The 11,948-nt window shown below is 44.4% G+C and overlaps 1 protein-coding gene across 7 annotated transcripts; it reads right to left on the bottom strand.

Moving 5' to 3' along the window:
- Window positions 1-7,152: 7,152 nt before the first annotated feature.
- On the bottom strand, window positions 7,153-9,535 carry LOC140592025 (uncharacterized). Of its 7 annotated transcripts, XM_072713853.1 has the most exons (6): window positions 9,394-9,535; window positions 9,267-9,310; window positions 8,875-9,166; window positions 8,747-8,769; window positions 7,370-8,674; window positions 7,153-7,299 (listed from the first exon to the last, which is right to left on the bottom strand). In XM_072713853.1, exons 1-6 carry the CDS (start codon window positions 9,417-9,419, stop codon window positions 7,292-7,294), a joined length of 1,698 nt encoding a protein of 565 aa, XP_072569954.1. In that variant the 5' UTR covers window positions 9,420-9,535; the 3' UTR covers window positions 7,153-7,291. The 7 variants fall into 7 exon arrangements, with proteins under 7 accessions (XP_072569954.1, XP_072569950.1, XP_072569952.1 ...); XM_072713849.1 differs by having other exon boundaries at window positions 7,370-7,999; window positions 8,033-9,166; XM_072713851.1 differs by having other exon boundaries at window positions 7,370-7,936; window positions 8,042-9,166.
- Window positions 9,536-11,948: the final 2,413 nt, after the last annotated feature.

The following is an 11,948-nucleotide window of genomic DNA, read 5'->3' as shown; positions in this document are numbered from 1 at the left end:
TGGTAAATGTCAGGACCATTTTTAATTCATATAGTAATGGTGTCTTGTGGGATATTTTGCAGCATTGATCTTCATCATCACTAGTACATCCATCCATCCAGCCATCTTCTGTACTTGCTTGTCCAGTTCAGGGTCATGGGACCCAAAGCCTATCCTACAAGCTACAGGTGCAAGGCAGCGAATAACCCAAGGTGGAGCACCAACACATCACAGGGCACATTCACACACCAACAGACGATTTGGTAACTCCACTGAATCTCAGCGTGCTTCTGACACCAGCTGGGATACACCAAGGCGGCACATGGGACCATATGCTCCCTAAAGTCCAAATAATTGATTTTTGGCTGCTGCTTGTGCTGGCTTGATCAGTAATCTGCACCTCCCATGAGCAAATTATAATAAAATCTATCTTTCATATTCATTAAGTCATTAGCTCATGTAGATGGTTATCTATGCAATTTTAGTTTTGTTTTAGTGGAAATAGTAGATCTGAGATCTGGATATGGTCAGTGCCAAGATTGTTGGAAGGATGGGAAATGGGAGTCGGAACAGTCTGCTGTAATGTGTAGGAGAATCTCTGATGGTCAAGTGGTGAGAGACATTGTGGCTCTGAAAGCTGTTGAGAATTAAGAGCTGGGCGAATTTTTCTTAAAACAAACGTTGCATTTAGACGTAATAATTAAACAATTCTGAGTGGTTAGCTTTGCAAAAAGGAACCAGCTGAACACGGGGTTAGCAAAACCGATGTTCTGGGCATTGAGGACTCATTTGTTATCAGTGTGACAAACACAGACACCTTGCAGGGCATGCACATTGAGATGGGCAATAAGTGAGGGGTGGTACAGTTTATTGCTAACAATTTATAACTAACAGTGAAGCTAATTCGAAATTGGAAGCTAGTGGAAAAATATTCAGTGCCTGAAGATTCTATAAGGGAAGTTTCATTTCCCATTTTCAGTGGATATAGAGTCAATGGTCATTTCTTTTACTGAGTCTTTCTTTAATGAGGGTTCTAGAATAGAATTTCTGACCCACATGGATTTTGGTGGTTGGAAACAGCTGAATTCCCTGCAGCAGCAGTTGGTAAGGGCCCCTATTCTGCTATGAATGAATGTGGCTGGCAATTGTTTGACTAACAAGGGGAAATTTTCATCACACTGCTGGACGGGGAAAGGCTGGGGTACATTCCAGAAGGGAAGGACCTGACAGATGCACAGTAGAGTATGACAATGTTCTGCATTTTTTTAGTTTTATTGAATTCATTCAATAAGCATTCAAGCTTATGAAATACTCCAGGAATTTGATAGACTTGTATTATCAGATGATGCAGTCATTTTTGCAGTCTTTTTGAAGAATGCCCTTCTTTTATTTTTGTATACCTATATTTATTTGCAGCTCTATAATCATGTCATATATTGCTCCATCCACAGCATGTGATTTAGTGTTATCTGCAAAGATTCAAGCTTTAATGAAAAGCAGACCTATAGACTATAAGTTGTATGTAATGCTTCTTTAAATAATCATTGCACCAAAAACAGGAGCAAGAGCAGCAGGTCTTCACAATAAACTGAAATTTTTATTTTTTTTTAATCTATTTTTAATAGAAAGATTTAAGTATCTCCTTTAAGTTTTAAGTTTTTTTCATCCATCAGCTTCCATAACTGCTTATCTTGAATTGTGCTGTGATGAGGCTGGACGGCTATCCCAGAATGCAGAGCGCAGGGGATGCCCATTATGGGATGTCGCTGAATCACAGGTCCTCTCTTCACGATGTATGCAAATTAACACACAATATAATTTTTAATTCCCATTTAGAAGAATGTGTTATGAAGTCCACACAGAGGGGGCAGCTTGTCTGCAACGGAACCAGATGAAAATACAGCACTTCTACTCATGTATTTTCTGTAACTGTTTATCCAGTAAATTCTTGTGGTAGCCTGGAGGCTGCCCTAGAATCCCTAGGAGCATGAGGTGAAGGATATGCTGGGCGGGTGACAGTCCCTCACAGAATACACACTGTGGGCAGTTTGGAGACTGAAACTCACCTAAAGGCATGGTGTTGGATTGTGGGGAGAGCATGCAAATTACCAGTGTCGTGCAAATTACTGCAAATTACAATTACTAGTCATCTCATTCAAAAGTAATTCAATTACTTTACCAATTACTGCATATAAAAGTAATTGGTTACTAGGGAAAGTAAGTTTTTGGGTTACGTCAGTTCTCTTAATGCATACATGTATATTTATATTCTTTTAGTGTTACTACTGTGACATTGCAAGACAATACAAGTGTCAAATTTTATCAAGACAAAAGTAACAAGTAACGAGCCCATTTAAATTTCAGTACTTTTAATTGCATAATTTAATTTGAAAAGGTAATTAGTTAAATTACTCGTTATTGCCAAAAGTAGTGAAATTGCAACATTGTACTTTGTAACCCAAGACTGCTGACACTGCAAATTACAAACACACAGCTACGGGCAGGAACTCAACCTGTAACCCTGGAGCTGCGGGGTTACAATAAGACCCACTGAGCCACCATGCTGAAACAAAACAGATACAAATTACAAATGAATAATGGAAAATGTTTCCGCAAAATCTTTCACAAATAATTAATGAATAACAAAATAACAAAACTCCACTTTTTTCTAGAAGGTTAGTCTTCAGACAACATTTTCTTAAGCGCAACATTGATTATCATCCATTACATGTAATAATTCTATAATTATCATAAATATAATTGCATTATTTTATATTATGATTTGACAATAAACATTTCCTTCTAGTGTAAATTAAAAAAGAAAAATGCAAATTCTTATAATGTGGGAAAAAAAAAGACCTTGCAAGAAAACATTGATGTGAAGGAGAGAGAAAAAATCCTAGGAATCAGAGAGACTTGGCATTTAATCAGACTTTCTTTTAGGAATTCAAAAGACAGGCTTTGGTGTCAGCAGAAGCAGGCTGCACGGAATTGCCAGGACAAGTGTTCATGTCAGCACTTTTTTCTTAGCCTTAAAGGACATCACACTTGTCAGCCTCTCCAAGCAAGACTGCAAGGACAAATAAAGTTGCTTGTCTGTAAATGGCAGGGTGAATTTTAAGAAGGGACCCAAATTTACCAGTTTTTCCAGTGGAACAGACTTCTAAATGCCCCTCAGCTGTATCTATATTACATTTACGGGTGTATTCACACAAAGCGATCCATACAGTGACCCCCAAAGTTTGTTTGACTAGTCGCTCCGTATCATGTCTGGGCCCGCTTGAAAAGGTAGGCCTGGGCATGCTTTAATTGGACTCAGGCACGGTATGCATCTAGAATGATCGATAACCGTGCCCGAGCATGGAACACAGACACGACGTCGATAATGCGACTGGCACACAAATGCACACATATACACTATACATGAACAGGAGAACACTTAGGTCTAGACAGGCTGATGAGAGTATCCAGGAATAACTGTATGCTACAGACAAAAACTCTGAGGTAGTTGGTAAAATATGAAACTATTTTCTTATACTTGCAGAACAATTAAAAGAATATCGCTGTGTTGCATACTCGACAAATCTATGAGAGAGTCGTGTGTCATCGCACCCAAAATGACTCCAAAGAAGCTGCAAAATCCGGACGTTAATCATGAACTCCATTGTGCTGTGTGATACTGCTTTCCTTCTTATGTTTTCTTCAATACAAAAAGTCTCATGTTGATGATGAAAGCATGATCAGGCCAGGATCATTAAGTGCAATGCAAGCCTGGACCAGCAGGGGAATGGGGAGAGGGGACAGTTGTGCTCAGGCACGATAGCTTGATTCAATCTTGGTTCAAATCCCTTGGGAATACACCAGTGGCATGGATTAATAGCTGTCAAGTATGAGGTCTAGGTCATGATAATTAAAGGAAGGCTGTAATTCCATTGTAATCCCCGTCTCATTTGTACTCCTCATTAAAACCTCTCATTACTTAGCATTAGATTTTCACAAACTATTAATACCTACGTACAGGGTGCACTTTAACATATTTATCCTGAGACAGCAAGAAAATTCAGAGTAAACATAATGCTAGAAAATGTTGGATTCCACGTTAGCTGGACTGATGCCAAGTGTCAATAACTATAAAATACAAATGTTAACCAGAAATAATTTACACTTACAGTGAAAAAAAGTGTTAATTGGAGAAAAGAGTTTTAATCATTTGTGTTTGTATCTTCCTGTCTTTAATTAACTGAAAATAAACCATCCTTTAGCCTTATGGCCCAAATAATGACCACCAAGAATTATGCTGATAAGGGATTTTACCTGAGGCCTGGACTCCACAAGACCTGTGAAGGTGTCCTGTGGTATCTGGCACCAATACGTTAGCAGCAGATCCTTTAAGTCCTGTAAATTGTGAGGTGGGGCCTCCATGGATCAGACTTGTTTGTCCAGCACGTCCCAGAGATGCTCAATAAGATTGAGATCTGGGAAATTTGGAGGCCAAGTCAATACCTTAAACTTTTACCTCAAACCATACCTGAACAATTTTTGCAGTGTGGCAGGGTGCAAATCTTGCTGAAAGAGCCCACTGCCATTTGGGAATACTGTTGTCATGAAGGGATGCACCTGTAAACGGTGACATCGCCTCTAAGGTGAAAGGTGGAAGACAGGTACAGTTTCATTTGAGCAGCAAGTTGGAGAGGGGAGGAGCCAAACTGATCAGGTCTTGGTGAAGCAAACTGGTTGTATTTTTTATGCTACTAAATACATGATACAGTAGATTCTAATACAGTTTATATATGGTAAATATACAGTGATTTACTGATAAAACTGCATTGTGTTGTAAATTTACAAGGATACTGTAAAGTCATTAATTTGAAAAGAAATGTAAAGATAAGGAAAAAAGAGAAAGAAAAAAAATCAACTCAAAAATTGCAATGACAGAACCATTATGTATTATTATGCAACATACATGTAAAGACTGTAAGGGTACATACTGTACTGTCCCCTTAATGGTGGGCATGTCTTTTTTGTGTGTGTGTGTGTGTGTGGGCGAGGGGGAGCATTCCCAAAGTGTGGTAAAAGCTGAAACTTCCTTACTTTTTCAGGTCGCCATTTTTCACGTCCCTATTTGGATCACCTCAGTTTGGGAGGAGGCCCCGGGGAAAGACTCAGGACACGCTGCAGAGACTAGGCCGGCCTGAGAATGCCTCGGGATTCCCCCGGAGGAACTGGACGAAGTGGCCGGGGAGAGGGAAAATCAGTCAGATAGCGAAAATTAAAGGCAAAAGTTTATTGGCACAACAAACGACCAGTGACATGTGCAACATCAGTTGAAAAGGCATAGCCAAATGAAAACGTTGCTTAATAACAGCCTTTGAAAATGAAAGTGGGAGAGATTTCCAGGAATGCGCATGCAGGCATAAAATGATACGGATTTTACATTTTATCATCTTGAATGCAGGGATTTTTTGTGCGTCATTAAAATATAACCCTAGGGTATTTTTTGTTGGCACACGTTTTGAAAACCGCAATTTAGACCTGCACTCTCCTGCGTCCAACCCGACCCGAACCCGTATCTGACACAGTAGAATACTTTTCACCCATTTCATCAAAATTTGCGGGTCACCCATCGGGTATCCGAACCCGTGCAGCAATCTGCCTGGCAGGACCTTTATGGGAGAGATGGTCATACTAATATAGATGGAGTTATGACACTAGTCTAATTGTATGAGTTTTGTAGCTTTTGGTTCTGTGTCTTGTTTTCTGCTTACCTACAGTTTACAAAATCAACCTGTGTTTTTAATACAAGATAAAACTAGGGAAGTTACTTGAAATGTTTTCATATTTTTTCTATAATTGCAGATTCACAAAATATTCTATGTTCACGACTACTTTAAAATGTGTTATTATACAACTTCCTGGTGCAATGCCTTTGCTATGGACGTTACCCTTTCAAAAATTGTAAATTTCAATAAAACATCATAGAGCACAATATATACTGTCTACTGTCCATGGTTCAAATTATACCTCAATATGAATTTGCCATATCGCACAGTCCTATTTAGGACAGACCATCTCGCCAGCAGAAACAGGAGCTGTTGTAACTCATTACTATGACTGCCTTAGATTTCTTAGAGCTTCAACTGTTGCCACGATCCACCTAGATACTAGAAAAAGTTAGATTTTTATGCACCTACTTATAGTTCTCATTCTGTTTGGTTTCCCCCCCCCATTGTGCACGGCTTGGCACAGACAGGAAAAAAGTGAGAATTCACTTCCAGCTCCAAGATAGAAGTGGGTTTATTAAACACTCTGGGGTAAACCACAAAAGGACCATGAGGGGTCATGATCAAATGGGGGGGGGGGCCCCCCCAACAAGGGCATAGGACTACAAGACCTAAGTGAACAAAAAATTTAAAAGAAAGAGCTAAGGAACTTACAAGACGTAAAGCTAAGGAACCAGAAAACGAGTACAAAAAGCTGGAACAGAACACGAGGGTAAACCTAGAAGGAACTCCGATGAGGCTGATCATTGAAGAGCCTCAAATTCCTGACTGAGGGAATGCAGTCTCTGGCACATGGCAGTCTGGGTAGCAAAGGGTTAAGCAGGGAGCAACAAGATGGGATGGCCAGCAACATCTGCCAGTTAAACAGGGAAGGGACACAAAGGGCAGGGTCAGAGGCACCAACCCTGACAATACAGCATGATTACTCTGCCCTAATTGTTCAGAACGGCCCTTGATGTGATGGACCCTCCATCACAGTTGTGGAAACCAGTATGGAAAGGCTGTAGAAGCCAGTTTGGAAAAGGCACCTTGTCTGGCAGTCATGTCCACTATCAAGGGTTATGGCTACACCAGCTATGCCAAAGGGCCACTTTTTGCTGGCCAAATGAGCACTAAGACTAGGTGGAGGTATAGACAGTCATCCTACTGGGTATACTGTACCCCTACCAAGTATCCATAGCTATGAACCAACCTTCAGACTAACAGAAATGGAGTTGAGATATTGGCATGCATTTTGAGTCACATGCCACTAAGGTAGCAATATAATGTAGTTCCCTTTGTTGTTACACAACCATTGTGTCAATCAGAAAAAAAAGGATTGAAGGAAAGGTACACCTTGCAGAGCTCCCTGAGAAGGTCAGATCAGCCACAAGTCAAGGAATCACAGGACAAGTTCACATTAAGCCATTTATTTGAAGCCAAAATGCACAAGTGTCAAGGCTTGGACCAAAGTAGAGAACCTACAAAAGCAGAGATCGGGTATGGTGGAGCCACAGGTCAAGTTCGTTTTGCATCAATGGGCAGCTACACAATTAGTTCCCTGTGAAAGAAGTCACATGTCAGATGTACCCAAACGGAAGCTGGCACAACCCAGAAGACCTTGGCCTCACCTGGGATGAAACGCTGCAAGGATTTCCCAAACCAACCACTTCCAGGGGCCAGGGCACTTGGAGACAAAGCTGAGCCAAGCTGGTACTCCTGCTTTGTAGACCCACTGCTACCATGACCAGAGGCAGCTTGGGAACCGAAGTCCTGAATAGATCCAAAGGTCTGGCCAGAAACCAAACTGACTGAGGTGCCAGAGCCCTGCTGGGATACTAGGCGCTGGTCACTGGGGTAGTCCTGCTGAGACCCTACACCCTTCTGGTAGAGGGTCCAGCTACTGCAGTTACCTTGCTGAGAGGCCAGCTTCTGGGCACCAGCATAACCCTGTCCAGACCCAAGTTGCTGGGCACTGGTTAGGCCTTGCTGAGAGGCCAGTTGCTGGGCACCAGTTAGGCCTTGGGACCATGGCTGCTGGGCACTGGTTAAGCCTTGCTGAGAGACCAGCTGCTCGTCAGTGGAGTAGCTCTGCTTAGACCCAAGTTGCTGGGCACTGGTTAAGCCTTGCTGAGAGGCCAGCTGCTGGGCAGTGGAGTAGCTCTGCTTAGACCCAAGTTGCTGGGCACTGGTTAAGCCTTGCTGAGAGGCCAGCTGCTGGGCAGTGGAGTAGCTCTGCTTAGACCCAAGTTGCTGGGCACCAGTGAGGCCCTGGGACCATGGCTGCTGGGCACTGGTTAAACCTTGCTGAGAGACCAGCTGCTGGGCACCAGTTAGGCCTTGGGACCATGGCTGCTGGGCACTGGTTAAGCCTTGCTGAGAGACCAGCTGCTGGGCAGTGGAGTAGCTCTGCTTAGACCCAAGTTGCTGGGCACCAGTGAGGCCCTGGGACCATGGCTGCTGGGCACTGGTTAAGCCTTGCTGAGAGACCAGCTGCTCATCAGTGGAGTAGCTCTGCTTAGACCCCAGTTGCTGGGCACTGGTTAGGCCTTGCTGAGAGGCCAGCTGCTGGGCAGTGGAGTAGCTCTGCTTAGACCCAAGTTGCTGGACACTGTTTAGGCCCTGGGACCATGGCTGCTGGGCACTGGTTAAGCCTTGCTGAGAGAGCAGCTGCTCATCAGTGGAGTAGCTCTGCTTAGACCCAAGTTGCTGGGCACCAGTTAGGCCTTGGGACCATGGCTGCTGGGCACCAGCATAACCCTGTCCAGACCCAAGTTGCTGGGCACTGGTTAGGCCTAGCTGAGAGGCCAGCTGCTGGGCAGTGAAGTAGCTCTGCTTAGATCCAAGTTGCTGGGCACTGGTTAGGCCTTGCTGAGAGGCCAGTTGCTGGGCACCAGTGAGGCCCTGGGACCATGGCTGCTGGGCACTGGTTAAGCCTTGCTGAGAGAACAGCTGCTCGTCAGTGGAGTAGCTCTGCTTAGACCCCAGTTGCTGGGCACTGGTTAGGCCTTGCTGAGAGGCCAGCTGCTGGGCAGTGGAGTAGCTCTGCTTAGACCCAAGTTGCTGGGCACTGGTTAGGCCCTGGGACCATGGCTGCTGGGCACCAGCATAACCCTGTCCAGACCCTAGCTGCTGGACAACCGTTAGGCCTTGCTGTGACGCTGCTTGCCCCTGTACCCTACCAGAGGGTACAAATACCGTAGAAGCATAGTTACCGATAGTACCAGAGGCAGGCTGGACTGCCACATACTGGAAAGATCCTTGGCCACCCTGGGAGCCTACAGTGCCAGTCAAGTAGAAGGACCCTGTGTCTTCATTAGAACCAGAAGTGCTTGTTGCCACTTGCACCTCACTGGCCCCAGAGCTGCTGCTGGAAGTTCCAGCACTCAAGTCACATTTCACAGGAAATCCAATGCCAGCACCTGTGGGTGAGACAAGACCAAGAATAACCACAACACCAAGGGTAAGGCATTAACACTCAAGCTCCCAGCCAGCCTCACAATCCCATGTGTAGTCAGTAGCACTTACTTAGTCCTACATCAGTGTAGTAGACTCCTACCAAGCAAATCACCCTGCAGAAGAGAAGAGATCAGCTACACTCAGCAAATACCTTGCAGTGATAAAACCTCCCAACCCTCATTCAAGCTCAACTTACATTAAATTAACTCCAAGCGCCATCATTTGCTACAAAAACACAATAACTGGACTAAGGTGAAATCAGCCAGAGAGCAGCTGCATGGCCTTCAGTCTTACACAGTTTGCCTCAGCTACACACTCACATGCAGGATAGCCAGCTCTGTGACACTTCCAGCTTTTAACTTTCCCGCCTCATGCAGTCTAATTAGAAGCAGCTGGTAACTATGGAAACCACAACTGGCAAACAATCAGCCTCAGACCTGACAAGTACTGAGAAAAATATGATAGTGGTTCTTCATTTGTACTGAATACAATCGTGGCCAAAAGTTTTGAGAATGACGCAAGTATTTGTTTGCTGCTTCAGTGTTTGTAGATCTTTTTGTCAGATGTTTCTGTGGTATACTGAAGTATGATTACAAGCACTTCATAAGTGACAATTTCGTTAAGTTTATGCAGAGTCAACATTTGCAGTGTTGCCCCTTCTTTTTCAAGACCTCTCCAATTCGCCATGACTTGCTGTCAATCAACTTCTGGGCCAAATGGTGACTGATGGCAGCCCATTCTTGCATAGTCAATACTTAGTCCCTTGGCTAAGAAGCAAGCCCACACATGAATAGTCTCAGGATGCTTTACTGTCGGCATGACACAGGAGTGATGGTAGCGCTCACCTTCTCTTCTCTGGACAATCTTTTTTCCGGATGCCCCAAGAAATCGGAACGGGGATTCATCAGAGAAAATGACTTTACTCCAGTACTCAGCAGTCCAGTCCCTGCACCTTTTGCAGAATATCAGTCTGTCCCTGATGTTTTTCTTGGAGAGAAGTGGCTTCTTTGCTGCCCTTCTTGACACCAGGCCACCCTCCAAAAGTCTTCGCCTCACTGTGCGTGTAGATGTACTCCCGCCTGCCTGCTGCCATTCCCGAGCAAGCTCTGCACTGGCGGTGTCCCGATCCCACAGTTGAATCGGGAGACAGTCCTGCCGCTTGCTGGACTTTCTTGGGTGCCCTGAACCCTTCTTCACAACAATTGGACGTCTCTCCTTGAAATTCTTGTTGATTCAATAAATGGTTGATTTCGGTGCAATCTTACTAGCAGTAACTAGAGGAGGCAGGACCGTGGCATCTAATTGGTTGGTCCCATCTCCTCTAGTTTCTTGAACCCACCTCCTCTACAATTTGATTGGTTATCACTCTGAACCAATCATTTTTTTCTTCTGCTCTCAGAACATTTTTTGGGTAAAGTAAAACTCCCATGAGTTGCTGATTAACTCAAGGATGTTGGCAAGAAACACTTTGAGAAATTCCCCAACCCAGTAGATGTGCCCCCTCATCAGGAGGCAACTTTGGAAATTTTGGGTGAATCACTGCAGCAGAAGTTGCTGTGATGGCCGATAGTAACTAATTACTTGTATATGTATAAGTAATTGAATTATTTCTGAATGAAGTAACTAGTAAATGTAGCTACTGACTAATGTTCAGTAACTTGCACAACACTGGTGGTCCCAAATTTCAAAACAGTCATGAGCCCTATCCTCACTTATGGTCATGATTGGTGCTGACGGGAAAAATTCTCTTTCTCCTCATGATAGTTGGTCTCGCTCTAAGTTTATAAGGTAAGGATTTTGGTTATATGGAGGAACCTCAAAATAGTGACACTGCTCCTTGGAATTGAGAGAATCCAGGTGAGGTGGATTGGGCGTCTCAGAAGACTCCCAAGGGACTTGCTCTGGGCACATGGCAGTGGGCAAAGGCAGTGGGACAGACCCAAGACACTTCAGAGGCACTGTATGTCCCAGCTGGTTTACAAATACTTAAGGATCCTTCGGAAATCAGTAACAGAGGTCTGCACTGACCTGCTGGGCATGTTGCCACCACAACTCTTACCAGAAAAAGCAGTGTGAAGAAGAGGAATCAGCAAGTATCATGATTAAAGTATAGTTCAGGTATTTGTGCTGGTATTTTGTAAGACTGGTGGCTCCACTCCTTTTGGTCTGCATTGTTTTTTGCCCTGAGGGAAACTGCCAAGTCAGCTCCAATGATACTGGACTCACACGCACACTGGGGCTCGTCTGTTGGACCCATGTCAGCCCCCAATGAGCAAGTGGCTCACAGGCATGTTCCCATGTTCCTGCCTACCGTCTTCTCCCAAACCCATCCTCTCCTCTCGCCATTTTCCTCTATTAGGTCACACAAGTCCATGCAGCAAATGCATATGTGTCACGCCCACAGGGGCGGGGCCACACAGCGGCGGGCAATCATCACAATCTAACCAAGCTACTTAACCCTAGAGCAAGCTACCAAAGGTAGTAATGCGAAATATTGTTGCCATACCCATGACACTTACCAAGCGCTTTTCTGTCTTGTGTCTAACCCTCCTGCCCTGCTTCCCTGATCATCCCCGCCTGCCTGCCCTGCTTGCCTGCCCTGTCCTGCTGCCCTGGTCTGCCGTCGTCCGCCTTCCTGTTCCATCGTCTCCTCGTCTCGTCTTTATTTGTAGGATTGACCAGCCCGGCTTCTCACCTCCCACGACCAACCCGACCATCCACCTGTCTATTTCCTTTGGATTTTGATGCCCC

Source organism: Paramormyrops kingsleyae, chromosome 7 (assembly GCF_048594095.1).
Source record: "Paramormyrops kingsleyae isolate MSU_618 chromosome 7, PKINGS_0.4, whole genome shotgun sequence".
Lineage (NCBI taxonomy): Eukaryota > Metazoa > Chordata > Actinopteri > Osteoglossiformes > Mormyridae > Paramormyrops > Paramormyrops kingsleyae.
This window is presented reverse-complemented; position numbering and strand designations above follow the sequence as displayed.

Excerpts from the sequence above, each read along its gene's own strand:
- LOC140592025 (XM_072713847.1), bottom strand. The coding sequence starts at position 9,419 with ATGATGGCGCTTGGAGTTAATTTAAT. Across the intron at positions 9,311-9,393 it reads GCGCTTGGAGTTAATTTAAT|GGTGATTTGCTTGGTAGGAG; the intron begins GTAAGTTGAGCT and ends TCTCTTCTGCAG. Across the intron at positions 9,167-9,266 it reads CTACACTGATGTAGGACTAA|CCACAGGTGCTGGCATTGGA; the intron begins GTAAGTGCTACT and ends GTCTTGTCTCAC.